The 27179-nt window shown below is 54.6% G+C and overlaps 4 protein-coding genes and 2 pseudogenes across 8 annotated transcripts; 2 read left to right on the top strand and 4 right to left on the bottom strand.

Annotated features, from left to right (window-relative positions):
* Positions 1-2815: 2815 nt before the first annotated feature.
* LOC149914172 (osteoclast-associated immunoglobulin-like receptor) lies at positions 2816-6279 on the top strand. The gene is made up of 7 exons (XM_090127533.1): positions 2816-2885; positions 2959-2997; positions 3114-3392; positions 3474-3815; positions 3895-4059; positions 4451-4488; positions 6133-6279. The coding sequence occupies exons 1-7, from the start codon at positions 2855-2857 to the stop codon at positions 6277-6279; spliced, it is 1041 nt and encodes a 346-aa protein (XP_089983659.1). The 5' UTR covers positions 2816-2854.
* Positions 6280-7083: 804 nt separating this feature from the next.
* On the top strand, positions 7084-10289 carry LOC149914173 (platelet glycoprotein VI-like; annotated as a pseudogene).
* A 1231-nt stretch (positions 10290-11520) lies between these two features.
* Positions 11521-13674, bottom strand: LOC149914174 (natural cytotoxicity triggering receptor 1-like). The gene is made up of 7 exons (XM_090127927.1): positions 13605-13674; positions 13496-13531; positions 13094-13378; positions 12701-13012; positions 12438-12578; positions 12292-12326; positions 11521-11841 (listed from the first exon to the last, which is right to left on the bottom strand). Exons 1-7 carry the CDS (start codon positions 13633-13635, stop codon positions 11704-11706), a joined length of 978 nt encoding a protein of 325 aa, XP_089984053.1. The 5' UTR covers positions 13636-13674; the 3' UTR covers positions 11521-11703.
* A 350-nt stretch (positions 13675-14024) lies between these two features.
* On the bottom strand, positions 14025-17269 carry LOC149914175 (T-cell-interacting, activating receptor on myeloid cells protein 1-like). Of its 2 annotated transcripts, XR_016460664.1 has the most exons (7): positions 17195-17269; positions 17086-17121; positions 16684-16968; positions 16291-16602; positions 15976-16169; positions 14900-14991; positions 14025-14705 (listed from the first exon to the last, which is right to left on the bottom strand). XR_016460664.1 is itself a non-coding variant. In XM_090127863.1 (6 exons), the coding sequence occupies exons 1-5, from the start codon at positions 17223-17225 to the stop codon at positions 16018-16020; spliced, it is 816 nt and encodes a 271-aa protein (XP_089983989.1). In that variant the 5' UTR covers positions 17226-17269; the 3' UTR covers positions 14712-14991; positions 15976-16017. The 2 variants fall into 2 exon arrangements, 1 of the variants encoding a protein (XP_089983989.1); XM_090127863.1 differs by lacking the exon at positions 14025-14705 and having other exon boundaries at positions 14712-14991.
* Positions 17270-17361: 92 nt separating this feature from the next.
* Positions 17362-22900, bottom strand: LOC149914176 (osteoclast-associated immunoglobulin-like receptor). Of its 4 annotated transcripts, none has more exons than XM_090127910.1 (5): positions 21657-22897; positions 20729-21070; positions 20466-20606; positions 20234-20271; positions 17362-17497 (listed from the first exon to the last, which is right to left on the bottom strand). In XM_090127910.1, the coding sequence occupies exons 1-5, from the start codon at positions 21685-21687 to the stop codon at positions 17459-17461; spliced, it is 591 nt and encodes a 196-aa protein (XP_089984036.1). In that variant the 5' UTR covers positions 21688-22897; the 3' UTR covers positions 17362-17458. The 4 variants fall into 4 exon arrangements, with proteins under 4 accessions (XP_089984036.1, XP_089984034.1, XP_089984035.1 ...); XM_090127908.1 differs by lacking the exon at positions 17362-17497 and adding an exon at positions 18625-19549 and having other exon boundaries at positions 21657-22900; XM_090127909.1 differs by lacking the exon at positions 17362-17497 and adding an exon at positions 18628-19120 and having other exon boundaries at positions 21657-22898.
* Positions 22901-24341: 1441 nt separating this feature from the next.
* LOC149914177 (T-cell-interacting, activating receptor on myeloid cells protein 1-like) overlaps positions 24342-27179 on the bottom strand; it is an 82876-nt pseudogene continuing 80038 nt past the window's right edge.

Raw genomic sequence — 27179 nt, forward strand, 5'->3', positions numbered from 1 at the left:
ACGTGGTGCCACGGCGTTTGGTGGCCCTGTGTGGAACCAGAACCGTGTTCCTTGCAGGTTGGTGGCTGGTGGCAGTGAGCAGGGCACAGCAGGTTGAGTATGGGGACAGGGGGAGAATGGGGAGAGAGGGAGGGGAGTGTGGTCAGGGGGCCATCAGAGGGGCATAGGAGGGTGTGCAGGGACAAGGCTGACTGCTGTCCCCTGTCCTAGTGCCCAGACCCTCCTTGTCGCTGCACCCCAGCCAGGGGGGTCCCTGGGGGACACTGTCACCCTGTGGTGACATCTGCCCTGTCTGGCTGCACAGGTTGAGCTCTACAAGGAAGGCCGTTGGGGACTTGAAAAGCAGGAGGACATAGACATGGTACAGGACATGGCTGAGTTCCCCTTGGTTAGTGTAAAGAAGGAAGATGCAGTGAAACATCTGTGTCAGTACTGGTTGTTGGAGCCACCAGGGGCATCGGAGTAGAGCGATGCCGTGGAGCTGGTGGTGACAGGTGAGGACACTAGGGAAAGCAGATGGCCCTGGGCTGTCCCCACGGGGCTGTGTTCTATTGCTGTTACTTCTGTGCACTCAGATCACAGTTATCCCCCACCTGGCATTTCCCTGAGTCCCATGGAGTGTGTGGAAATGTGGGCTAATGTCACCATCCAGTGCTGCAACCATGAATATGGGGTACGATCTGCCTGCACAAGGATGAGCTCAGCCCCTGTCCAGCACAAGGACCAGAATCGTGGGGGCACAGCCACATTCACTCTTTTTGCAGTTACACCAGCTGACATGGGCAACTATAGGTGTCCCTATCTTGTAACCACCTCCTAGCTCCTGTCCTCTCCCCCTGGGGCCAACATGTCACTGGAGGTGACACCAGCACCTGCAGCCCCAGGTAGTTCTGGGCCTCCCATTTCGGTGTCTCTGGTGCCACCCGTTGCTGGCAGAGTCTCTGCATCCCATCCTCGTGGAGGTGATGTCCGGGGATGAGGACATGCACACTGCTGGACCCCACAGGTGATGAGAGGAGGTCCCATGGGAACCTGGTGGTGGCAGTGGTGAGGGGCTGCGCTGCTGCCCTCGTCTTTGGCCTGGGCCTCTACTTTGTCCTCGATGTCCGCCACCTCTGGATACAAAGAGATGACAGCCCTGGTTGGGGAAGACAGCTGAATCACTTCGACACTCGAAAGAGCAGCTTTAGATCACACCCAAGTATGCTCTGTTTCCTCTTGCATAGTTCACATACACCTCAATCTCCCTCCCATACCTTTCAATCCCTATACCTCCCTCCAGCTGTGTCCTTCCTCATCTTCCATCCCCTATAGGTGGATCAATCCCCTTAACTTTCCCCTGCCTTCACTTCCATGCACTACTGACCCCCTCGTGCTCTTTGGTGACTTCAATAACCCCCATCCCTCTCCCCTCCACATTTTGATACAGATGCCCCTCCCCCAGGAAGGCTGAGTCCATTCACTTCCAGGACAATATCTGATCAGGGAATCCCTAAGCACAACCTGCCCCCTGGAGATCCCCCAACCCCACTCTGAACTCGAAATCCTGTCCCTATGGACCCCAAGAGACTCCCAGCCTCATACATCTTACTCTGTCTTTATGTTCATCCCCAAATCCAGCCCATGGGAAACCCAAAATCTACAGTCCAGATGTAATCCTCCAGCCCCACTGGTGCTCATCCAGCCCTAAAATCTCCCAGACCCTATAGGCAACCCCAGATCTGAGCAAATAGCACCCAAGTAGTCTGCAGCACGCTCTAAGTCTCAGGGAATCACCAAACTTCCTGGAAAGGCCCCCAGATCCCATGGGCATCCCAAGCAATAGTGGAACGCCCAAATGCCATGCATAGAGACCCCATGCACTTCACAATGACACCAAATACCTAAATGCTCAATTCTTACCCCACGATCCTTACTTGTACTCCTCAAATCTCTTGACACACACTGCAGAAGGGACTGCAAATCCTTCCCAAGTTGGAGCACTGGTCAGAGAGCGGTGGGCAGTTGTGTTGAGCATCACTGAGTTAGTAAGCATAGAAATGTTTTTACCGCTACGGTTATTTCTCTCTTCCCTTTTGGTCTGAGTAAATAGTTTTTATCTCAGCCTATGAGTTTTGTCTTTCTTTGAATCCCTCCCCAACCCATAAAGAGGGGGCTTGGTGACAGAAGGGCTGTGTGTTGCTGAGCTGCTGCCGGGTGACAGCACCGCAGGCCTTGTGGTGCCCAACGTGGGGCTGAAGGCTGGACACCCCAACAGCTGTGAGCAGAGCGTGTTCCAACACAACTGCTCTCAGCGGTACAGCAGCCTCAGAGCTGCTGCTCACAGTGCTCAGCTGTTCCCTCACTCTGACTCTGTTGCCCTGGAGACCCCAGAAAAGCACGGACTGCCCTATCGGGCACTGTGATCATTCAGTGCCCTCAGTGTGCGCACTCCCCATCTGTGCAGATGTCACTGTGTCCCCAGGTGGTCACTGCTGCTGATCCATGGTGACAGCTGGCCGGACGTGTTGGGGACAGCATGTGGCACGCCTTGTGGGATATTCCATTGGAGCCATGGGAGCTGTGTTTGGCATCCCATGGGGGACAGTGCAAGGCCACGCGCTGGCAGCCCTTTGTGGTCTGAGTGTGACACTTGAGAGGTAAGAGCTTGTGTGGAGCACAGCAACAGGGACTGTGTGCAGTGCTCTGTGTCTGTCACTGGGAAACCAAAAGTGCCACCAGACATTATGGATATTTATCACATGAGGTGGAGACTTCATGTCTCCATCCTGTGCCCAAAGAGGAAATAAGTTTGCTTCTCCTGAAACTCCCGGTCTCTGCTGCAGTCTCTCTGTCCCAAAGCTGCTCCTGCCTCATGGCACCAATGGCACTGGCCGTCATCCTGGGTGAGTGACAATGGGGACGTGGTGCCATGGGGGTTGGTGGCCCTGTGTGCGACCAGGACCGTGTCCCTTGCAGGTTGGTGGCTGATGATGACAGCGAGCAGGGCACAGCATCGTGAGTATGGAGATGGGGGGAGAACAGGGAGAGGGGAGGGGAGCATTGTCTGGGGGCCAGCAGAGGGGCAGAGGAGGGTGTGCATGGACAAGGCTGACTGCTGTCCCCTGTCCTAGTGCCCCGACCCTCCCTGTCGCTGCACCCCAGCCAGGGGGTGTCCCTGGGGGACAATGTCACCCTGCGCTGCCACCTGCCCCAGCCAGCTTCCCGGGTCCGGCTCTGCCAGGAAGAACGATTCCTCTCCTGCATGTACAAGCACCAGGTACAGAACACGGCAGAGTTCTCCTTTGTTAGCACAAGTAAGGAACATGCGGGGACATATCGGTGCCAGTACCAGGTGTCAGAGGAATGGGGGGCATGGCAGAAGAGTGACCCCGTGGAGCTGGTGCTGACAGGTGAGAGTGTTGGGGACAATGGGTGGCCCTGGTCGATGCCCACAGGGTTATGTCTCATTGCTGTCCCTTCTTTGCACACAGATTACAACTCACCCCCACCCAGCATTTCCCTGAGCCGGGAGGGATGCGTGGAGATGGGGAGCAACGTCACCCTGTGTGTGGAGACAAGGACCAATGTCACCATCCAATGTAGGAGCAAGGATAACGGGACCTCCCTCCTCCTGCACAAGGATGGGTGCTCAGCCCCTGTCCAGCGCCAGGATCCTGATGGTGCTGGCACGGCCTCCTTCCTCCTCTTTGGAGTGACCCTGGCAGACTCTGGCACCTACAGGTGCTCCTCTCACAGCAGGAACTTCCCCTTTGTGTCCTCACCCCTTGGGGACAGCGTGACGCTGGAGGTGACTCCCACACCCACACCCCCAGGTAGGTTCAAGCCTCCTTATTTTGTTGCCCCCAGTGTCACCCATGGGTGGCAGAGTCATCACATCCCATCCCTCTGCAGGTGATGCTGGGGATGAAGACACCCAAATACCTGCATCCCACAGTGCTGAGTTGGTGTCCCATGGGAACCTGGTGCTGGCGGTGGTGAGGGGCTGCGCAGCTGCCCTCTTCTTTGGCCTCGGCATCTTCTTTGTCATTGATGCCCGCTGGCACTGGATACAGAGATGTGAGGCCTGGTGGGGAAAGTCTTAGATGGTTTTGATGTCCTACAGAACTCCCCAGTTGTCCCCTTCCTCCTCTTCCCTTCTCCTGTAGAATGGACCAGGTGTGCCATTCGATCCACTATAGGTTGCCTATCGATTCTCCCAAGTGTCCCCTGCTCCCCTTCCATCACCTATAAATCCCCCCACATATCCCTCTATTTCCCCTTCCAGCCCTCATACATTACCCCAGTCATCTTGTGCACAGATGTCCATCCCTTACTGATCCCCTAGAAATTCATTCAAGTATCACCTGACTCCCCTGCCATTCCCTCTATGTCCCCACATTCCCTACAAGCATCACTTCCCTTTCACCCTCCATGACCCCAACCCTCTTCCCCTCCTGTATTCACACAGGGGCTGGCACAAACATCCCCGAGGCCATGCACTTTCACGTAAGGGAAACCTAAAGGTGAGGGATCCTAAATCCCAACCTGCCCCGTGGACACCCCATCCTCCAATTGCACCCTCCTCCTCATACAGCTTACTCTACACTAATGCGCAGCCCCAGATCCTCACCATGGGGAAGCCCAAATCTGCATTGTGGAGAGCTCCCCAGGCCCCAGATCAAAGTTTTTTTGGAGGACTTTTTTTTGGAGACCCTAGGCATCTCCCAGCCCTAATCAACCCCCTGATAATGTGAGCAGCCCCAAACTATGTAGTGGGACCCCAAAAACCCTCACAAAGGATCTCCCTTTTTGAGAGTTTTGGACCAATGACAACCCAAATCAAAGCCCCCCCAGGTCCCAAACACACCAACTACGATCACCACTCACACTTAGCACAGAGCTGTCCCTCCTCACTTCCATACAGAGGAGCTCCGCAGCCATTCTCCACTGTCTCCAAGTGACCCCTGGTGACAGTGAGGGACTGATCTGTGCCAACCAGGAGATGCCGCCTCATGGGGGGACCCACCACTCCACAGCCCCCAGTTACCAATGCTAACGTGAGCGCTGGCAGACCCTACCAAGGCCTCCCTCCAGCGTGTCTCATTTTTGGGATGCACAGTGTGGCAGAGAACCCAATTCAATGTTTTGAGCTCCCTCTCAATGATTCCCAGATCTCACCTCATCTAGCACCCTCAAGTCCTTGCCAGATCCCCCAAGTGCTTCCCAATCACACCAAACCCCTAAATGCTCATCTCTAACCACAGCATCCTTTCCTTGCCATCCAATCCTTCAGCACCCTTTCATAGTATGGGTGGAGATCCCGACAGCTGTGAGCAGAGCGTGTTCCAACACAACTGCTCTCAGCGGTGCAGCAGCCTCAGAGCTGCTGCTCACAGCGCTCAGCTGTTCCTTCACTCGGTGCCATCCATCACAGCTCTCAGGGCTGTTCCCTTCACTGCGCTGGCGCTGCTTCTCGCCTCTGAGGGCTGCCCTGCAATTCTGGATGCTTCTGCCCGTTTGTCTGCAGCGTGTGCTCGTGTGACAGCGGCCATGGATGCCATGTGCTCCTTGTGCTCAGCAGTGCCATCACTCTGGCACTGCAGGACCCTCACCGCGGGAACTCCTCACACGGGCACTCTCTGCTCCACAGGAGTGCCAAGTGTTGATGGACATTTTTAAATCCCTCCATCAAACACTGGCTGATCCAACCCCTGCCACAGGCCCTGTGGTTAGCCCAGATTCTCAGCCAGGTCATAGCACTGAATCCCACAGGCATGGGGTTGGAAGTGACCTCTGGAGTTCACCAAATCCAACCTCTCTGCTCAACTTGTTTCCCTGCTGTTGGTTGCACAGGAAAGCATCCGGGTGGGTTTTAATTATCTGCAGTGAAGGAGAACCCACCACCTCTCTGTGCAGCCTGTTTCAGTGCTCTGTCTCCCGCACAGCATAGCAGTTCTTCCTCATGATTTGATGCAACTTCCTGAGCTCCAGTTTGTGCCCGCTGCCCCTCGTCCAGTCACTGCACACCACTCAAGAGAGCACAACCCAATGGTGCAGAATGGCAGCATGGAGCTCTGGTGTGTCAGCCACTCCTCCCAGCTTTGTGCCACCTGCAAACCTGCTGAGGGTGGACTCCATCCCTTTGTCCAGGTCACTGATGGAGATGTTGAACAGCACCAGATCCAGCACCGACCCCTGGTGAACACCACGAGTCACAGCCACCAAGCGCACCATGCGCTGCTGATGGAGCCCAAAGCCATGGACTCAATGAGCTCCACCAACACTTCACAGGGATGACCAAGGGACCGCGGAAATGCTGTGTGTGTATGTGTACTGAAACACAGGATAGGAGATGGTGGTTAATTAGGCTGCATGGGAAACAGTGGGACCTGAGCCTGATGTAAGCTGTATGGAACATGGCGGGGTATTGTCCTGGTTTCAGCTGGGATAAAGCTGATTTGCTTCCTTGTGTCCCGTGAGTTTTGGCTTCAGAAAAGCAGTGCTGATGGCACAGAGGTGGTTCAGCTGATGCTGAGCAGTGCTGCACAGAGCTGAGAGTGGTTCCGTTTCTCAGCTTCTTGCCTTGTGCTGCCAGCGAGGGGCCGGGGGGCACCAGGAGCTGAGAGGGGACCGAACCAGGACAGCTGACCTGCAGTGCCAAAGGCATCTCCCACACCATATGGCATCGGGTGAGAAATGGAACTCTGAGGAGAGCTGCATGGGGTGAGCGGGTGCAGCTCGGGGATGGGTTGGGAATCAATGAGTAGAGGTGAACAATTGTGTTTTGCAAATATACTGCATAGATGTACACACAGATGTACTGCTTGTGTAACGCCATGCCTTTGTGTATCTGTGTGTGAGATCATGTCTGTAAACCTGTGTGTGACCACAGGAATGCACAAGTGTGTCCTTAGCAGGTACGCACCACATTGGTGTAACACGTGTGCTCCTTCTCTGCCAAAACATTTCCTTAGAGTTGATCCATGTCTGTGCCACACGTGTGCTCCACTGTGCCTGTGTGCCCATAGCACATCCTATGCCTGCATGGTGCCACTGCATCCCCAAAGGTCCCTGCTACTGCCCCCAGTGGGGATGGTGGAGGAAAGCACAGTGGGGACGGAGTGTGGTACCTGAAGTGCGTAGGGACAGCCAGCTGGAAGTGTTGGGGACCACATGTGACATCCCATGGGGGACACCCCTTTGGAGCCATGTCCTGTGTTTGGGATTCCATGGGGGGAAAAGTGCAGGACCACGTGCTGGCAGAACTCTGTGTGTGACACCCAAGCCCGGACAAACTGCAAAGGACAAACCAGCGGGGACTATTTGCACAGCTCCATGTGTACAACATTTCTGGGGACCCCAACGTGCCACTTCCCGTTTGGGCTGTGATTGCCACATCAGTTGGCAACATCACACCATCCTGTCCAAAAGAGGAACTGGCAGCAGCCCAACGCCACTCCCTGTCCCCACTGCAGTCTCACTGTCTCCAAGCTGCTCCTGCCTCATGACACCAATGGCACTGGCCCTCATTCTCGGTGTGTGACAATGGGGATGTGATGCCAAGGGGGTTGGAGGCCCTGTGTGGAACCAGAACCGTGTCCATTGCAGGTTGGTGGCTGGTGGCAGCGAGCAGAGCACAGCATCGTGAGTATGGAGATGGGGGGAGCATGGGGAGAGAGGGAGGGGAGCATTGTCAGGGTGCCAGCAGAGGTACACAGGGGGGTGTGCAGGGACAAGGCTGACTGCTGTCCCCTGTCCTAGTGCTCCGACCCTCCCTGTCACTGCACCCCAGCCAGGGGGTGTCCCTGGGGGAAAATGTCACCCTGCGCTGCCACCTGCCCCAGCTGGCTGCCTGGGTCCGGCTGTACCAGGAAGGGCATCAAACATACCGCAATTACAAGTACAAGAAGCAGGACACTGCAGACTTCTTCTTCTTGAACACAAATCGGGAGCACGCAGGTAGATATTTTTGTCAGATATCAGATACCAGTTGTCTTGGTCAGCAGAGGACTCAGAGAAGAGTGATCCCGTGGAGCTGGTGCTGACAGGTGAGGGCACTGGGGACAGCAGATGGCTCTGCTTGCTCCCAACAGGACCGTGTCCCACTGCTGTCCCTTCCCTCATGCAGATCGCAGTTTCCCCCCACCCAGCATTTCCCTGAGCCCTGAGGAATGTGTGGAGATGGGGACCAATGTCACCATCCAGTGCTGGAACAAGGACTATGGGGCCGCCTTCCTCCTGCACAAGGATGGGTGCTCAGCCCCCATCCAACGCCAGGACCTCGATGTGGTGGGCACAGCCACCTTCACCATCTTTGGGGTGACCCCAGCTGACAGCGGCACCTACAGGTGCTCCTACCGCCCCTGGGCTTACCCCTTTCTGTCCTCACCCCTTGGCAATAACGTGACTCTGGAGGTGACACCCACACCTGCACCCCCAGGTAAGTCTGAGCACCCCATTTGTGTGCACCCCCTGCCACAGATGGTTGAGGCTGTGTTGCTGCATCCGGGCTGAATAGGGCTTGTGGCTGGCAGTAGAGACACCCAAACACCCGGACGCCACAGGTGCTGAGGAGCAGTCCCGTGCCAATCTGGTGCTGGCACTGCTGAGGGGCTTTGTGGCTGCACTCGTCGTTGGCCTTGCAGTTTTCTTCATCATCGATGCCCGCAGCCTCTGGATACAGAGAAATTGAACTGTGGTGAGGAAGCTTTTAAATGTCTACCATCCCCTCCTGATTCCCCCAGTCTTCTATGCCTGCACTTCTATCCCATATAGTTCCTCCCAGGTGGCCCTTGCCTGCCCCTATAGATTCCCTTCAGGGCTCCTTGAGCATGGTTCATGACCTCCCCATAACTCCCACCTTCTCCAGTTGCTGACACAGAAGCCCCCCTGAATGCAGAGGCCGTGCAGTTCCAGGTAAGTGTCTGGGTCAGGGGACACAAATCCCAGCATTCCCCTTGGGGCCTCACCAAACCCTGCTCATAATTTCCCCAAAGGACCACCAACCCCATATGGCTTACCATAACTTGATAGCTAATCTCCCAAATCCAGCTCATGGGGGACACGCATTCAGCATGTTGAGCTGAAGCCAGACTCCAAATCTCAGCCTTCACACTCATTAAAGCTGTCCAGACTCTAAACATGTCCCAGACCCCAAAAAGCTCTCACAAACCGATTAAGGGGAACCCTCAAAAGCTGCACATATGGAACCCCAAAGTATAACCCACAGGGATGACAAATCTAATCCCCTGCGATCCCACAATCCCTAAACACTCTCAGACCATTTGAGCACACCCAAACCACAGCAGGACCCCCAAACATCCCCCTTGGGATCCTCAAATAGAAGGACAGCACAACTCCACACCCACCCTCTTGAACACCACTCCCAAATACCAGCAGCATCAATCCCCCTCCAAAGCCTGTTGCAGACCCCATGGTGGCACCCCGCTGCTCCCCTGTGTCTCCAGGTGCCCCCCAGTGACAGTGAGCGTCTGACCTACACCAAGATTCATGCTGTGACCCCTGGTCCCCCGGCCACCCAGGGCAGCTGCCACCACTCAGCTCCCCATTATCCACACCCATGTGGATACTGGGGGACCCCCGCTGATACCCCCACACCCGCGGTGCCTCATTTTTAAGGAGCTCTGAAAGGGACACACCCCAAATTCCCTGCTTGGAGCTCCATGGCATAGTGATCCCACCCTTTCATCCCCAAATCCCGAGATATCTGACATCCCCAAATCCTCACCTATGCACATTATCTCATTCCCAGACCCACCAAATCCCTGAATTCTCCACTCTAACCGCCAAATCTTTCCTGATCCCCCTTAAACCTCATAATATTTCTCTCCTAAGTCTTAGTAAATAGATTTTATCATCACCTGTGTGTTCTGCATTTATATCTTCAACCACCCCCCTCTCCCCCTGGGCTTCTGGATGCTTCTGCCCGTTTGTCTGCAGCGTGTGCTCGTGTGACAGCGGCCATGGATGCCATGTGCTCCTTGTGCTCAGCAGTGCCATCACTCTGGCACTGCAGGACCCTCACCGCGGGAACTCCTCACACGGGCACTCTCTGCTCCACAGAATTACCATCAAACAACAAAACACATTTGCTGACATTTTCGGTGTGCTTGCTACCTCTCCAACACTTGCCATAACAAGGCACTTGCCAGAACAACAGAGGCTGCAAAGCACCAGATGCTGTGAGATAACCGCACAGCCTTTGTGTGTCCACCAGTGGCACTGCTTCACCGCAAGAACATTTCTGGCACAAACACATTTTGGACAAACCTGTTAGTGTAAACTCTTCACAAGTTTCTTCTAAACATTTCTTCACAACCTTGCAATGCTGCAGCTGCCAACCAGCAGACAGAAAGGGATGCCCAGAGAAGCTGCATTTTGTGCTCTCTCCGTTTTGCCAGTTGGAGATTTCATCCATTGGATGAGCACTCCCATCCCCCCTTCTGCTCCAGCACTGCAGGTCCAGCTCCTCAAAATGGACCACAATTGCTTTCCCCCCCCCCCCCATCTTTCTCTCTTATGTTCTTTCTCTGCTTCTCTCCATTTTCTCTCCTTTCTTTCTTCTTCTCTCTCTTCCTCATTATCCTCCCTGTCATCTTTTTCTCTTCTGCTGCAGCCTAAATGTGGATTTCTCTGTAACAAGCAAATCAGGCAATAACACCACTGTCCAATTATCCTTTATCCGTATCGCTCCATAATTTTTACTTGGAAGTCCCCTAATTTTATTGCAGGGCAGCTGATTGGTTGCTGCTGGAAAGTTCAATAAATGGTCTTCTGTTGCTCCTCTGAGTCACTGTCTGACTCTGTTGCCCTGGAGACCCCAGGAAAGCACGGACAGCACTCTTGGAGAACTGTGCAGAGAGCCTGGCATCCCCTGGGGGACAGCATGCCAGGGAACAGACTCACAGCCCTTTGGGGTCAGTGTGTGACACCCCAGTGTTGACAGCGTGTGTGGGGCACCTCAACAGGCTCAGAGTGCAGTGAACACCTGTCCACTTGTCCTAACACAGATGTGCACCACAGATGTGCCAAATCAGGAGCTGACATCACATCATCCTGCACCCCGGTGGAAACTAAAAGCAGCTCTCCGGCCACTTTCTTTCTCGGCTGCAGTCTTGCTGTCCCCAATCTGCTCCTGCCTCATGGCACCAATGGCGCTGGCCCTCATCCTGGGTCAGTCAGTGGATCCCACATCCCAGTTCACACCTTGGGGTGCACAGAAAACATCACGATGGAGACCCACATCCTTCCCATGAGGCCCATAAATGACCCTAGCCCTGGACTCATACCATGACATTTATGTGCACCACCTGTATCCAGCCCATGCAAATGCAAAATCTACAATTTGTGGACCCCTCAGCCCACAATCCTTAGTCCCAGTCTTTGGCTGGTGAGTGCTGACGCAGGGAGCACATGCTAAGGACACACATGAGCAGCACTGTGTCCAGCTGTTGGTGCACACACACAGCATCGCACAGACACACACAGAGGCACAGACTTCAGTGTGTCCCACACGTGTGTTTGGACACCTGTTGTGCACGTGGGATGGTGCACACACGTTTAATCCACAGCCACGAGTTCACATGCACAGGTACATGGATGTAATTCACAGGTGATGGTGAGCACACAGAGCACACCAGCACTGTGCACACTTGATGTGTGCACACAGCATCCACGTCTTTGTGTCCACAGGTGGGGGCATCAGCGGGGTCCCCCAGTGCCCACCTCGGCGTAGATAATGGGGGAGTCAGGGGTTGTAGAAGAGCCGGGGGGGTGGGTGCTGGGGGTCAGAACTTGCAGCTCGGTGTAGGTCAGAGCCTGGCTGTCAGCGGGGGACACCTGGGGACACAGGGACAGCAGTGTGAGCATGGGATCCCAACAAGCCTGAGGGGATGATGGCACTGTGTAACGTGTGGGGGCTGTGCGAGAGGTGGGGTACGAAGTCTGGGGTGCTGTAGATTTTGGGAAGCTGTGGGTGTGACACTGGGATTCCCTGTGGGTGGTGTTTGGGGGTCCCACTATGTTTTGGGGTTGCCCATAGAGTCTGAGGGTGTTTAAGGCTTGGAGCATCCCAGGGGGCTTCAGTTTGGGATTTGGGGCATCCCAATGGTGGAGATTTGGAGGCCCCCATGGGCTGGATTGGAGGGTGCACACAATGTCATGGGGAGCCATAAAATGCAGGGGGTTCTTTGCAGTCCCCACAGGAAGGGTTTGGGTTTCCCAGGTGAGGTCTGGGGCAGGGGTAATGGGGCAGATTGGGGTTAGGGGTCCCCTGACCCAGACACTGACCTGGAACTGCACGGCCTCGGGGCTTCTGGTGGCACCTGAGTCATAAATAGAAGGGGAGAGGGGGTGTGTTACGGGGGCACCAATCAACACCTGTGGGGATTTATAGTGGATTTATGGGGGATCAAAGCCATTTAACCCCTCCCCACCAGAGCTCTCATCTCTCTGTATTCGTCTTCTCTGGGCAGCAAGGAGGAATGAGACTATGAGGATGAGGATGATGACAATCACAGCAGCACAACTCCCAGCCACCGCTGCCACCGGGTTCAAGCTGGGACCCCTATTGTCCCCTGTGGTGTCAAAGTGTTTGAGCTGTCCCTGTACCCAGCCCCTTTCTCAATGGAAGTGGGATGCAGAGACAGGGTCACCCACAGCTGAGAAGTGGAGCATGGAAAGAGTTGCTCAGACCTACCTGGATATGCAGATCTGGCAATCACTTCCAGGGTCACATTATCACCGAGGCATGAGGACAGATGGTAAGAGCCCCCAACGCGGTAGGAGCACCTATAGGTGCCAGAGTCAGCTGGGGTCACTGCAAAGAGGGTGAAGGTGGCTGTGCCCTCACCGTTGGGTTTTTGGTGCTGGAGAGGGGCTGAGTGCCCATCCTTGTGCAGGAAGATGGTGCCCCCATACTCCTTGTTGCTGCACTGGATGGTGACATTGGTCCCCGTCTCCACACGTTCCTTGGGGATCAGGGAAATGTTGGCTGGGGGATACTTAGGATCTGAGTGCAGAGAGGAGACAGGGATGGAACACAGCTCTGAGGGAACAGCCCAAGGCCATCTGCTTTCCCCAGTGCCCTCACCTGTCACCACCAGCTCCATGGGTTCACTCTTCTCCGATGTCTCTGGTGGCTCCAGCACCGAGTACTGGCACTGATATCTCACTGCATCTTCTCCCTTTACACTAATCAAGGGGAACTCAGCCATGTCCTGTACCATGTCCATGTGTGCTTGCTTTTTAAGTCCCGAATTCTCTTCCTTGTAGAGCTCAACTCGTGCAGCCGGCTGGGGCAGGTGGCATTGCAGGGTGACATTGTCCCCCAGGGACACCCCCTGGCTGGGGTGCAGCGATAGGGAGGGTCTGGGCACTAGGACAGGGGACAGCAGTCAGCCTTGTCCCTGCACACCTTCCTCTGCCCCTCTCATGTTCCTCTGACCACGCTCCCCTCCCTCTGGCCCCATTCTCCCCCTGTCCCCATACTCACGTTCCTGTGCTCTGCTTCCTGCCACCAGCCACCAACCTGCAAGGAACACGGTCCTGGTCCCACACAGGGCCACCAACCCCCGTGGCACCACGTCCCCATTGTCACTCACCCAGGATGAGGACCAGCGCCATTGGTGCCATGAGGCAGGAGCAGCTTGGGGACCATAAGACTGCAGTGGGGTCAGGGAGTGGCCAGAGAGTTACTTTCAGTTTCCCCCAGGGCACAGGATGATGTGATGTCAGCTCCTGATGTGGCAATGTGAGCCCTTAGCAGTGGTGACGCTGTGGTGTCTTTTTGTAGTGGGACAAGTGGAGAAGTGTTCACTGCACACTCTGCCTCTTGAGGTGCCCCAGACGCCTGTCAACACTGGGGAGTCACACACTGACCCCAAAGGGCTGTGAGTGTGTGCCCTGGAATGTTGTCCCCCAAGGGATGCCAGACTCTCTGCACAGTTCTCCAAGAGTGCAGTCCGTGCTTTCCTGCGGTCTCCAGGGCAACAGAGTCAGACAGGGACTCAGAGGAGCAACAGAAGAGCATTTATTGAACTTTCCAGCAGCAACCAATCAGCTGCCCTGCAACAAAATTAGGGGACTTCCTAGGAACAATTATTGAGTGATACGGATCAGGGATCCTTGGACAGTGGTGTTATTGCTTGATCTGCTGCTTCCAGGGAAATGTAGGTTCTGGCTGCTGCAGAAGAAGAGTAAAAGATGACAGGGAGGAAAATGAGCAAGAGAGAGAAAAAGAAAGAAAAGAGAGAAAATGGAGAGTAGGACAGAAAGAATGTAAGAGAGAGAGATGGAGAAAAGCAATCATGGTCCGTTTTGAGGAGTTTAAGTGCCGGAGCAGAAGGGGGGATGGGAGTGCTCATCCAATGGCTGAAGTCTCCAACTGGCAAAAAGGAGACAGCACAAAATGCAGCTTCTCTGGGCATCCCTTCCTGTCTGTTGGTTGGCAGCTGCAGCATCGCAAGGTTGTAAAGAAGTGAGTTCACAATGACAACATTTCTCAGAAATGTGTGTGTGCCAGAAATGTTCTTGCGGTGAAGCAGTGCCATTGGTGGACACACACAGGCTGTGCGGTTATCTCACAGCATCTGGTGCTTTGCAGCCTCTGTTGTTCTGGCAAGAGCCTTGTTATGGCAAGTGTTGGAGAGGTAGCAAGCACACCGAAAATGTCAGCAAATGCGTTTTGTTGTTTGATGGTAATTCTGTGGAGCAGAGAGTGCCCGTGTGAGGAGTTCCCGCGGTGAGGGTCCTGCAGTGCCAGAGTGATGGCACTGCTGAGCACAAGGAGCACATGGCATCCATGGCCGCTGTCACACGAGCACTCGCTGCAGACAAACGGGCAGAAGCATCCAGAATTGCAGGGCAGCCCTCAGAGTAATAACATTTTTATGCTTACAGAATTAGTGGTGCTCAACACAGCTGCCCACCACTCTTTGACCAATGCTCCGACTTCGAAAGGATTTGCAGTCCCAGTGTGTGTTCACAGATCTGAGGAGTAGAAGGTAGGGTTTGGGGTTTAGAATTGAGCATTTAGAGTTGAGGATTTGGTGTCATCGTGAGGGGCGTGGAGTACACTGGTAAGGATTTGGGGATGTTAGGCTGGGGGTATTTGGGATTCTGGTGGCTAAGACTGGTTAACAGTGGGGCTGGGCTTGGGAGTCTGGAATTGCTTAGTTTTGGGAATTTAAGCATGTGTTTGGGGTGTCTCACTATGGATTGAGGGTGCCTGATAAGAGTTCTGATAAGTGTTTAGGGCTAAGAGATATGGGGAGGCTTAAATTTGAGGACTCCGTAGGTGAGATACTGGCATTCCTATGCATGGCATTTGGGGGTTTCTCTATGGCTTGGAGTGCCATTGGGACCTGGGGCTGTTCAGTAAGTTTGGTGATTCTCTGGGACTTTTAGCTCACTGCGGACTACATGGGTGGTATTTGCTCAGATCTGGGGGTGCCTATAGTGTCTGGGTTTGTATAGGGCTGGAAGAAGACCGGAGAGGCTGGTGGATTACATCTAGAGTTCCTGCAATATAGAATTTGGTTTTCCCATGGGCTGGATTTGGGGAGGCACATGGGACAAAGAAAGCCGTATGAGGCTGAGAGTCTCTCGGGGTCCATAGGGACAGGATTTGGAGTTCAGAGTGGGGTTTGGAGGAGTTCCCAGGGGGCAAGTTCAGTTTATGGATTCGATGTCTCAGACATTGTCCTGGAAGTGAATGGCTTCAGACATCCTGGATGAGGGGGCATCCGTATCAAAATGGGGAGGGGAGAGGGATGGGGGTTATGGAGGGTGCCAAAGAATACAGGGGGGATCAGTAGTGCATGGAAGTGGAGGGAGGGGAAAGTTAAGGGGATTGATCCACCTATAGGGGATGGAAGATGAGGAAGGACACAGCTGGAGGGAGGTATAGGTATTGAAAGGTATGGGAGGGAGATTGGGGGGTATATGAACTGTGCAAGAGGAAACAGAGCATACTTGGGTGCGATCTAAAGCTGCTCTTTCGAGTGCCAAAGTGATTCAGTTGTCTTCCCCGCCAGGGCTGTCATCTCTTCGTATCCAGAGGCTGCAGGCATCGAGGACAAAGTAGAGGCCAAGGCCAAAGACGAGGGCAGCAGCGCAGCCCCTCGCCACTGCCATCACCAGGTTCCCATGGGACCTCCTCTCATCACCTGTGGGGTCCAGCAGTGTGCATGTCCCCATCCCCGGACATCACCTCCATGGGGATGGGATGCAGAGATTCTGCCAGAAAGGAGTGGCACCAGGGACACCGACATGGGGGCTCAGACCTACCTGGGAGTGCAAGTGCGCGTGTCACCTCCAGTGTCACGCTGTCCCCAAGGGGTGAGGAAAGAAGGTAGAAGCCTCCAAAGCGGTAGGAGCACCTATAGGTGCCAGAGTCAGCTTGTGTCACCCCAAAGAGGGTGAAGGTGGCCGTGCCCCCACCACTGGGGTCCTGGAGCTGGATAGGGGCTGAGTGCCCATCCTTGTGCAGGAAGATGGTGCCCCTGTTCTCCTGGTTGCTGCACCAGATGGTGACATTGGTCCCTGTTCCCACTTTACTCCCAGAGCTCATGGAAATACTGGGTGGGGGCAATTTGGGATCTGTGTTCAAAGGGGAGACAGCAATGGGACGTGGCCCTGTTGGGTCAGCTCAGGGCCAATCACTGTCCCCAGTGTCCTCACCTGTCACCACCAGCTCCACGGCGTCACTCTTCTCCGATGTCCCTGGTGGCTCCAAAACACGGTACCGGCAATGATATTTCACTGCATCTTTCCTCTCTACACTAACCAAGAGGAATTCAGTCGTGTCCTGTACCATGTCCATGTCTGCCTGCTTTACATACCACCAGTATCCTTCCGTGTAGAGCTCAACTTGTGCAGCTGACTGGGGCAGGTGGCAGCGCAGGGTGACATTGTCCCCCAGGGACACCCCCTGGCTGGGGTGCAGTGACAGGGAGGGTTGGGGCACTAGGACAGTGGACAGCAGTCAGCCTTGTCCATGCACACCCTCCTCTGCCCCTCTGATGGCCCCCTGACCACGCTCCCCTCCCTCTCTCCCCATTCTCCTCTTATCCCCATACTCACACAGCTGTGCCCTGCTTCCTGCCACCAGCCACCAACCTGCAAGGGACAAAGTCCTGGTCCCACACTGGGCCACCAACCCCTGTGGCACCACGTCCCCATTGTCACTCACCCAGGATGAGGACCAGCACCATTGGTGCCATGAGGCAGGAGCAGCTTGGAGACGGCAGTGGGGACAGGGGTTGGCGTTGAGCTGCTGTCAGTTCCCCTTTTAGGACAGGATGTTTTGGTGTCACCACCTGACGTGGAAATCACTGCCAAAACGGGAAGTGGCGCTGTGGGGTCCCCAGCAGTGTGGCTCACATGGAGCTGTGCAAATAGTCCTCCTTTTTTTGTCCTTTGCAGTTTGTCATCGCTTGGTTGTTACACACCATCCTCAGTGCTCTGCCAGCACGTGGCCCTGCACGTTGTCCCCCTGGGATGCCAAACACAGCACAAGTGGCTCCAATGGTGTGTCCCACATGGGATGTTACACAAGTTCCCCAACACATCCAGTCAGCTGTCACCACACACCTTGGGCACCACAGTCTGTCCCCACTCTACTTTCCTCTGCCATCCCCACTGGGGACAGCAGCAGCGACCTTTGGGGACACAGTGACACCCACACAGACATTTGTCACATGCTAAGGACACACAGGTGTGCATTATTTTGTACGTGGATCAGTGTACACACATGATGTCACGCACACACAGAGGCAGAGCACTGAGCATGGAGTACACGTGTACAGCTGCTGTGCCTGTGTGACTGTGCCACACATGTCGGATACATGAGCAGAAGCAGAGGCACATATGTGGAGGCTCACATACGGGTGTGCACATGTGTGGTCAGATACGTGGATCCTGCTGGCCTTGGGGTGGCTGGGGACAGATCTGAGGTCCCACAGGACTGGTGGCTCGATTTTGGCTTGGATTGCAAAGAGTTTTGGTTTCCAGAGGAATGGTGGGTGTATTTTGGGGCAGGACTGGAAGGTTGGAGGGACCCCTCAGGAATGAGGAGTTCCTTTGGGGACAAGGAGATGAACTCCAGTCCCACAGGGCTGGTTATGGGGTGATGCTCAGTACTGTGAGCAGTGGAAATAAGCAGCTGTGTGCAGGGATTGGGGAACAGGGCTCCAAAGTGCTGAGAAAATCATCCGTAAACACAGGAGCTGTGAATTTTCAGCTGGAATGCACAGCGCTGCAGCCAGGCATTCAGCTCAGAACTGTGGCCGTGTGTCTCTCCCAGACTCCATGAGCCCTCTGTGAGCAGTGAGAAACAGCCATGGCTCCACATCTGCCTCATCCTTGGCACGGCCCTTTGGGGTACGGACATCTGTGACAAACTATTGCCAAGGACGGAGCACAGGAGGAGGGAAATGCCCTCAGAACTCCCTGACAGACACCTGAGAGCTCACTAAGAACGGCAGCTGCTTTCACTGAACCAGACTGATGCGTTTGTTTCACAAAAACAAGGACAAGCTCTCACACTTTTTATGGATTTGTTTCTCTCTTTTTTAGTTTGAATGAACAATATCAAAAAGTACAGTTAGTAAGAGTTGAACTACACCATATACTTCATGAGGGCTATTCTGAAAGTAAAACCTGCAGGTTTATTACTTTGGCCCATGACATCGGATGGGAATGTCAGTGGGACAGCAGCGGAGGTGGAACCTTCCCACCAGTGTCCCATCCCCTTTTGTTGCCACGTGACAGACGGCAGCAGAGGGGACACATTGGCACAACTGCATCTGACACGGATATGGGACAGAGCTGAATTCCCCCATGCAGAAATAATGGCCCCACTGACATTCATCGACGCTTGTGAGCTCTGATGGAGACCAAGTGGCGGATGTGAGCACAGTGAGGCGGTGCGTTTCAGCAGTGCTGACAGTGACAGCTGTGTGAGAACACTCCTTGAATTGCACTCGTGGGCTCGTGCACGCCTGTTGTTACACACCACTGCAGTGTTATGGGGCCTTTTGTGGTGACTTGGGACCAAGCCAGGGATCCCTCAAGGCTGCTGGTGGAGTTTGGTGCAGGTTTGAGAGTTGTGGATGACCTACAAGAGTGTTGGATGAAGTTTGGGTGTGTATGGGGAGGCTTTGGAGGTGTCCAGGGGTGTAAAGGAATCCAGGTGATAAGGACGGATTGTGATGGTAGTGATGACTGTTCAGGGATGAAGTGGGATTAGAGACGATTTGGTGCACTCTGGTGGGGATTTGGGGGACGTTAAATTTGGGGAGATTTGTGGGACTGCGGGAGCAGAGGGCATCAATGAGACCCAAGTGGGGAACTTGGTGTCTGTTTCCATTCTTGCACTCCAAAAAGGAGGCAACCCACGTGGGGGACATCAGTGGGGTCTCCCAGACCCCACCTCAGCATAGATAACAGGGGGCTGGGGGACCGTGCTGGCCCCAGGGCGGCAGAAGCTGGGGGTCACAGTTTGCAGCTCAATGTAGGTCAGCCCCTCGTTGTCTTCTGGTGGCACCTGCAGACACATGGAAACGGTGGGGTGATACCACGGGGTTCCCCAGAGTGCTTGTGGGGGAACCAATGGTCTCAGTATGTAGGGTAATAGCCAAGAGAGTGCGCTTGTGGTTCTGGGCTGCCTGAGATTCGGGGTCTGCATGGGTCAGACTCTGAGGGATGCTACAAGTGTTTTTAGGGCTTCCCACTACTTGGCTTGAGGGTGCCCATGGGTTCTGGGGGATGGTTAACGTTTTAGGGGTGTGCAGAGGCTTTGTTGTGGAGTTTCTATGGGTATGACGTAGGTGTTTGTGGTTGCCCATGGGGTATTCAGTGGACATTTAGGGTTTGGAGATCTGACAGTTGGCAGAGATTGTCAGCGCCGTGGGTCAGACACTAAGGGTCCGAATGAGTGGTGTTTTGGGTTCATGTTCTGTGATGTTCATGGAGTTTGTGTTGAGCTTGGGGTGTGGATGTCCTCAGGGAATATGGGGGCTGAGATGAAGGATGTGGGGACTCTCCACAGTGTGGATTTGGGTTGTGCATGGGTTGGGTTTGGGGAGTGCAGATAAAGTTATGGTAAGCCATACAGTACTGGAGGTCCTCTGGGTTCACCATGGGTTTTGGGTTCCTCTTATGGTCTGCTGGGAGGGGGAGAGCTTAGGGAGCAGTTTGGAATTTAAGGTCATCACACACAGACTCTTACCTGGAGCTCCTTGGCCTTGGAACTCTTGAGGGGTTCACCTGCATCAAAAAGAGGAAAGGGGGAGGGTCGCGGTTATGGAGGAACTCAGAGGGATCCCAGAAGGACATGTAGGGGGATTTATACAGGATGGTCAGGGAAATGGGAACTCCAGGGTATGGACTGGGGTTGCAGTGTGCAGCAGTGAGTGCTTGCGGCATCTCTGGGAGATGAAACCATTTAACCCCTTCCTCACCAGAGCTGGCAGTTCTCTGTATCCGGCGTCTGCAGGCAGGCAGGAGGAAGAAGGTGATGAGGATGAGGCCGAAGGTGAGGGCAGTGGCACAGCCCCCTGCCACTGCCACAACTAGGCTCCCACGGGATTCCCCATTGGCACCTGTGCAGTCCGGGTGTTTGGGTGATGCCATCCCCAGAAGCCACCACCCTGGGGACAGGATGAGGTGACACTGCCACCCATGGGTGATACGAGGGACATAGACATGGGAGACTCAGACCTACCTGGACGTGTAGGTGGGGATGTCACCTCAAGTGTCACGCTGTCCCCGAGGGGTGAGGACACAAAGGGGTGACCCCAGGGGCGGTAGGAGCAGCTGTAGGTGCCGGTGTCAGCTGGGGACACCCCAAAGAGGGTGAAGGTGGCCATTCCTCCACCACTGGGGTCCTGGCGCTGGACAGGGGCTGAGTGCCCACCCTTGTGCAGGAGGAAGGAGGATCCATAATCCCAGTTCCAGCACTGGATGGTGACATTGGACCCTCTCCCCACGTGGATACTGATATTGATGGCTGTCATCACGTGTCCCTCAAAGCTCAGAGAAATGCCAGGTGGGGGGTACCTGCGATCTGTGTGCAGGGAGGGCAGAGAGGTGGGACACCACCCTGTGGGTACAGCCCAAGGCCCACCATTATTCCCAGTGCCCTCGCCTGTCAGCACCAGCTCCACGGGATCGCTCTTTTCTGATGTCCCCAGTGGCTCAGACACATGGTACTGGCACCGATACGCCCCTGCATGCTCCCAACTCGTGCTAACAAAGGAGAACTCGACCGCATCCTGCTCCTTGTCCTGGTACTTGTTGTGTGTCCTACCTCCATCCTGGTACAGCCAGACCCAGGCAGCCAGCCGGCTCAGGTGGCAGCGCAGGGTGACATTGTCCCCCAGGGACACCCCCTGGCTGGGGTGCAGTGACAGGGAGGGTCTGGGCACTAGGACAGGGGACAGCAGTCAGCCTTGTCCCTGCACACCCTCCTGTGTACCTCTGATGGCACCCTGAACACACTCCCCTCCCACTCTCCCCATTCTTCCTCTGTCCCCATACTCACACTGCTGTGCCCTGTTCATTGCCAACAGCCACCAACCTGCAAGGGACACGGTCCTGGTCCCACACAGGGCCACCAACCCCCGTGGCACCACATCCCCATTGTCACTCACCCAGGATGAGGGCCAGTGCCATTGGTGCCATTTGTCAGGAGCAGCTCTGGGACAGCAAGACTGCAGTGAGGACAGGGAGTGGTGAGAGAAAGCAGCTCTCAGTTCCCCTTTTGCATCAGGACGTTGTGATTTGTCACCTCCTCACATGTCAAATTCAGTCCCCAGGGAGTGGCAATGTTTTGAACCTGATGGGGTGGCACACACATAGCAGCACAGAAGGTTCCACTGGGGTGTCGCACACAAGCAGTCAACCCTGGGATGTCACACAGGGTCCTCAAAGATCTTCCACCACCACATGGCCTTGCTTGGTGTCATGCATGGATGCCATTTGCAGGACATGTAGCTCCAAATGGGTTTCTCCCATGGGATGTCACTTGTGCTCTCCAACACGTCCAGCCAGCTGTCACCACGTGCTTTGGGTACCACACTCTGTGCTCACCGTGCAGAGTTTGTGTGGGCAAAGCTCAGTGAGGGGTGAAGCTGCACGATGCTGAGTGGGACAACAGAGAGGGGTTTTGAAATGGATGAACAACAAAGGTAGGAGCAGCGAGAACATCAGTTCGTGACTGGATGAGAATGGGCGCCTTCCAAACTGGGACAGAGATGAAGCAGAGACGTCTGGTGCCTTCTCTGCTGCTTTCTGCAGCAGCAGCGATGGGCTCTGGGACCACAGGTGCACTGAGATGAATGACCGTGACTCAGTGCAGAGTTGGGGTTTCCCTCGAGAACTCATGAAGGTGAAACCGGCACTGAGGGTCCAAATGCAATCAGCAATCTGAATGAGAATCTCTGCACTGTGATTGCTATGGAGGCATTGGCACTCTGACTGTTACATCTCTCTGTGCGGCTGAGCGACGCGACGAGGAGAAATGGAAAGAAGCCTTGCACTGCTGAACAGCTTCAGGAGAGGAAAGGGAAGAGAAGGAGATGGAGTGCAGGGAAGAGAAAGAGAGAGACGGGCAGAGGAAGGGATCAGCGCTGTGGATGGCAGCGTAGTTCAGCCATATGGTTCTAAGTGTCCCCATTCTGTGAGTGTGCCCATGCCAAAGCTGCAAAGTCTGGCAGTGCTGCAGTCCCAGAGCTTCTCCCCAGCATCCCTTTGTGCCCGCTGGGCTGATTGGGGCCACGGCAGGGCTCGTATCTTGCTTGGGTTGGGGACAATGGTGAGGGACACTGCCCGTGTCCTCCCACACCCCGTGCTGCCCACAGCCATCCTGCCTCAGGGCTGTTTCTGAATGGGGTCTTCACCGCAAATAAAGCCAGAAACACACAGAGAAGACAAAAAGGGAAGTGAGAAATAACAGTGATTTTAATTATAGAGATCTGAATAGATAGAAACCAGTGATGCACGATGCAACTGCTCACCGCTCATCACCTCCTGCAGTGGCTTCTCCCCCCCAGGAAGCTCCTCAGAGCTCACCTGATACCATACAGGCAGCACAGAGCAAGAAACTGAGAAACGGAGCCATCCTTGGCTCTGTGCAGAGTTCACTGCTCAGTGAACTCTCTGGCTGTGGATCTGTCTCTGCTTCTCTGAGAGTTCTGCTTATGAGCCCCGGGAACGGGGGATGCAGGGGGTTGTTCTCATGCTGGCACAGAACATAAGCTCTGATATCTCAATCTCACTGATTTCCCTCAACCCTTCTGCCTTTTTTTCCCTCACAGTTCCACTATTTGTACCCTCAATTACACTCCCACACACCATCAAACCAGTTCATCCCACTCCCTCCAAAGCCCACGACTCAAACAATACATTCCCACAGACACCCAGCACTCGGTCTCACCATTACAAAACTCAGTTATAACATCTGGTCCTGTTACATCATTTATGTTCCTGGATTCTTAGTCAGTGTTCCCCCAGGCTCACCAGTGATGTCTCTCCACTGAGCCAGAGGGGTCTTTTCGGTTTTTCTCTTGACACCCTTTGTCCCATCACAGTTGTTTGTCCTGGCTGCTCTTCAGGACTGGTTGAAAATCCCTTGTGTGATGCTGAGTAATGGAGCCCACCCGCTTCCCCAGGGCACCAAATTCCCTGGGTAAGAGTCGTAACCAACATCCCACAGCAACACAGAGTATTTCAAACAGGGAATGAGGTTCCTCAAGGAACACTTTTACAACACAAACGTTGAACCATCACAAAGACAGCAGTAGTGACTCACACAGATCCCATCACCAAGAGAAAGAAAACCGGTTCAGATATTCCCTCCTTCCACAAAGTCCCACTCCTCACTTTCCTGCCCAGCCCCTCCTGGCAGTGCGGTGTGACAGTGACCCCTGTTACCCCAAACTGTAAATGTCCTCCCCAGCACCCACACCGTGCCAGGGCCGTTCCCCCGTCACCTTTCAGGCAGACTCACGGTTTCCATCCCGTGCCAAAATAAATCCCCCCTTGGGTGCCTTCAGGGCTGATGCACAGTTCTTACTGCCGTGCACCCTGCGCTGCCCTGCCCGACTCACAGTGCTTTTCCCCAAAGCCTTCACCAAAGAGCAGAAGCAGAGACAGAGAATGCAGAGTGAGGGAATGTCTTTCTCCAGAGGATCTTGTCTTCTCACGCTTGAGAGTTGCAGTCAAGTGATGAGAAAGGCTCTCCTCAAAGTGTAGAAAAGCCTTTCTCATCATTCACTGACTGTTTCCAGTGGGATAGGGGAGAGAAGCAGAGGAAAAATAATCTGGAACTCAGAGGCTGAGAGAAAAACCGGTTTAATAAGACAGTCAAGGAAGAGAGAAAGAACAGTGATGGTTTATGAGGGAATCTATAGGAGATGTACGTTGGGCTGAATGGGAGTCAGGGGGCTCTGGAGGTGATCTGTAGGGGAGGGGTGGATAAGATAATTGATAGGGGCTGGAAGGGGAGGCAGGGGATACATGGGGGGATTTGTAGGAGATGGGATGGGGTCAGGGAACAATTGGGGGAATCGATATGAAACCAATAGTGGATCAAAAGGTACACCTGGTGCACTCTACAGAAGAATGGAAGGGGAGCAAGAGGACAACTGGGGAGATCTACAGAGATCTGCAGGAGATCAAAACCATTAAATCCCTTCCCCACCCAGACTCTCATCTCTCTGTATCCAGAGGCTGCGGGCATCTGATGATGACAAAGAAGATGCCAAGGGCAAAAACGAGGGCAGCAGCACAGCCCCTCAGCTCTGCCACCACCAGGTTCCCATGGGACACCAACTCAGCACCTGCGGGGCACAGGAGTTATTTGGATGTCTTCATCCCCAGCATCACCTCCATGGGGAAGGGATGTGATGACACTGCCACCCATGGGTGACACTGGAGGCACCCAAATGGGAGCTGGTACCTACCTGGGGGTGCAGGTGTGGGTGTCACCTCCAATGTCACACTGTCCCCAAGGGGTGAGGACAGAAAGGGGGAATGCCAGGGGTGGAAGGAGCACCTGTAGGTGCCGGAGTCTGCCAGGGCCACCCCAAAGAAGGTGAAGGAGGCCGTGCCAGCATCACCAGGGTCCTGACGTTGCACCAGGGCTGAGCACCCATCCTTGTGCAGGAGGAAGGTGGCCCCATAGTCCTTGTTCCAGCAGCGGATGGTGACATTGGTCCCTGTCCCCACACGTTCCTCGGGGTGAAGGGAGATGTTGGGTGGGGGAAAGCTGTGATCTGCATAAGAGGAGTGGACAGCAATAGGAAATGGTCCTGTTGGGAGTGCCCAGTGCCATCTGCTGTCCCCAGTGACCTCACCTGTCAGCACCAGATCCACGGGGTCACTCCTCGCTGATATGTCCTTATAACCAGACACCTCATACTGGCACCAATATGTACCTGCGTGTTTCCTCATTATGCTAGGGAAGGAGAACTCTGCCATGTCCTGCTCCTTGTCAATGTACCTGGACAATGTCCAAACTCCCTCCTGGTGCAGCGAGACCCAGGCAGCTGGACGGGGCAGGTGGCACCTTAGTGTGACATTGCTCCCCACTTCTATCCCCTGGCTGGGGTGCAGCGACAGGGAGGGTCTGGGCACTTGGAAAAGGAACAGCAGTGAGCCTTGTCCCTGCACACCTTCCGCTCTGCTGGCCTCCTGTCCATGCTCCCCTCCCTTTGTCCACATTTTCTCCTGGTCCCCATACTCACGATGCTGGGCCCTGCTCACTGCCACCAGCCACCAACCTGCAAGGGACACGGTCCTGGTCCCACACAGGGCCATCAACCCCCGTGGCACCACGTCCGCATTGTCACTCACCCAGGATGAGGGCCAGTGCCATTGGTGCCATGAGGCAGGAGCAGCTTGGGGACAGCGAGACTGCAGTGGGGACGGGGAGTGGCTGGAGATCCACTCTCACTTCCCCTTGGAGACACAATGGCATGATGTCACCTCCTCATCTGACAATTCTCTTCCCCATGTGGTGGCACCATGGGGCCCAGCATGGGCTGGCACACGTGGACTGGTTCATACAACTGTTTTTGTGGTGCCCCACACAAGCTGCCACCTGTCAGCTGTCACACACTGTGCCCAAAAGGCTGCCAGTGCGTGGCCTTGCTGGCTGTCCCCTGTGAGATGCCAACTGCAGGACACATGGCTGCAATGGGGTGTCACACATGGGATGTTACACGCATTCCACAACATGTGCAGCCTGCACTTAACCCACTGTCCCCACTTCACTTTCCTCTGCCATCCCCACTGGGGACAGCATCTGCCATCTTTGGGGACATGGTGACACCCACTCCAATATGGACGCATGCTGATACTGACATGTGCACTGGGGAACACGTGGTCCCACCACCCAATTCCTCTCCATGCTGCACCGGGAGGAGCTGAGCACAGAGTCCCCCATGGAGGCTCAGAAGCCACCACCTTGCACCTCACATCTGGAAGGGCAGACGAACAAACAGGTTCAGATGGGGGAAAATCACAATGATCATCTCCAAGAAAACAAAATATGTCTCTGTTTTCAAGTAGGAGTCAAACAGTTTTCCCACCCAGTGCACCGCTTCTACCTCTCAATGAACTTCCAAATCTCAAAGCACAGCTCTGAATGCTACAGTGCCTTTCCAGACCTCAGAACCTCATAACTACCTCTGGAGTCACATCTCGATGTGGCCCCAGTCCCAGAAGTACCCCAGATTTATTGGGCTGGAGAAGCAGCAGCCACCAGGACAAGCAGAACAACTCACAGGTGAGAGGAGGGAGAGTGGTTCACCCAATTCCATGGATGCTCTTTCTTTCCCTTGAGAGGCCAACCCCGAGCTGGGAGATACTTTTCTTTTTTCTTTTGAAGCTCTGGAAAAGAGGAGAGAGGAAAGATCACAGGCTGTTGGGATATTCCCAGCAAGCCACTCTGCGCAGTACTTTTCCTTCGACCAAGAATACAAAGTTCTTTGTTGCCTGCACTCCTTTGGTGCTTGCAAAGTACAGTCAGCCACCCACAGTCTTTAGTGCAGAGATCTCCTGGCTTTGGTGGGAAATTTGAGGAGAGGACACAGCCTACCCTCAGGACAACCATTATCCCACCTACAGTGACTAAAGTCACTCCATCGCTGGAGCTTGAGATATAAAATGGT

This window comes from Phasianus colchicus, chromosome 31 (genome assembly GCF_987193195.1).
Source record: "Phasianus colchicus chromosome 31, bPhaCol1.hap1.1, whole genome shotgun sequence".
In the NCBI taxonomy this organism is placed as follows: domain Eukaryota; kingdom Metazoa; phylum Chordata; class Aves; order Galliformes; family Phasianidae; genus Phasianus; species Phasianus colchicus.

Coding starts and splice junctions, on each gene's coding strand:
- LOC149914172 (XM_090127533.1), top strand. CDS start 2,855: ATGGCACCAATGGCACTGGCCGTCATCCTGG. Junction 2,998..3,113: donor AGCGAGCAGGGCACAGCATC/GTGAGTATGGAG, acceptor CCCCTGTCCTAG/TGCCCCGACCCTCCCTGTCG. Junction 3,393..3,473: donor CGTGGAGCTGGTGCTGACAG/GTGAGAGTGTTG, acceptor CTTTGCACACAG/ATTACAACTCACCCCCACCC.
- LOC149914174 (XM_090127927.1), bottom strand. CDS start 13,635: ATGGCACCAATGGCGCTGGTCCTCATCCTGG. Junction 13,379..13,495: donor AGGAAGCAGAGCACAGGAAC/GTGAGTATGGGG, acceptor CCCCTGTCCTAG/TGCCCAGACCCTCCCTATCG. Junction 11,842..12,291: donor CCGAGGCCGTGCAGTTCCAG/GTCAGTGTCTGG, acceptor CTGTGTCCCCAG/GTGTCCCCCGCTGACAGCCA.
- LOC149914175 (XM_090127863.1), bottom strand. CDS start 17,225: ATGGCACCAATGGTGCTGGTCCTCATCCTGG. Junction 16,969..17,085: donor AGGAAGCAGGGCACAGCTGT/GTGAGTATGGGG, acceptor CCACTGTCCTAG/TGCCCCAACCCTCCCTGTCA. Junction 16,603..16,683: donor CGTGGAGCTGGTGGTGACAG/GTGAGGACACTG, acceptor CTTTGAACACAG/ATCCCAAATTGCCCCCACCC.
- LOC149914176 (XM_090127908.1), bottom strand. CDS start 21,687: ATGGCACCAATGGCACTGGCCCTCATCCTGG. Junction 20,272..20,465: donor ACAGAGAACTGCCAGCTCTG/GTGAGGAAGGGG, acceptor TTTTTGATGCAG/GTGAACCCCTCAAGAGTTCC. Junction 19,550..20,233: donor CCAAGGCCAAGGAGCTCCAG/GTAAGAGTCTGT, acceptor ATGTGTCTGCAG/GTGCCACCAGAAGACAACGA.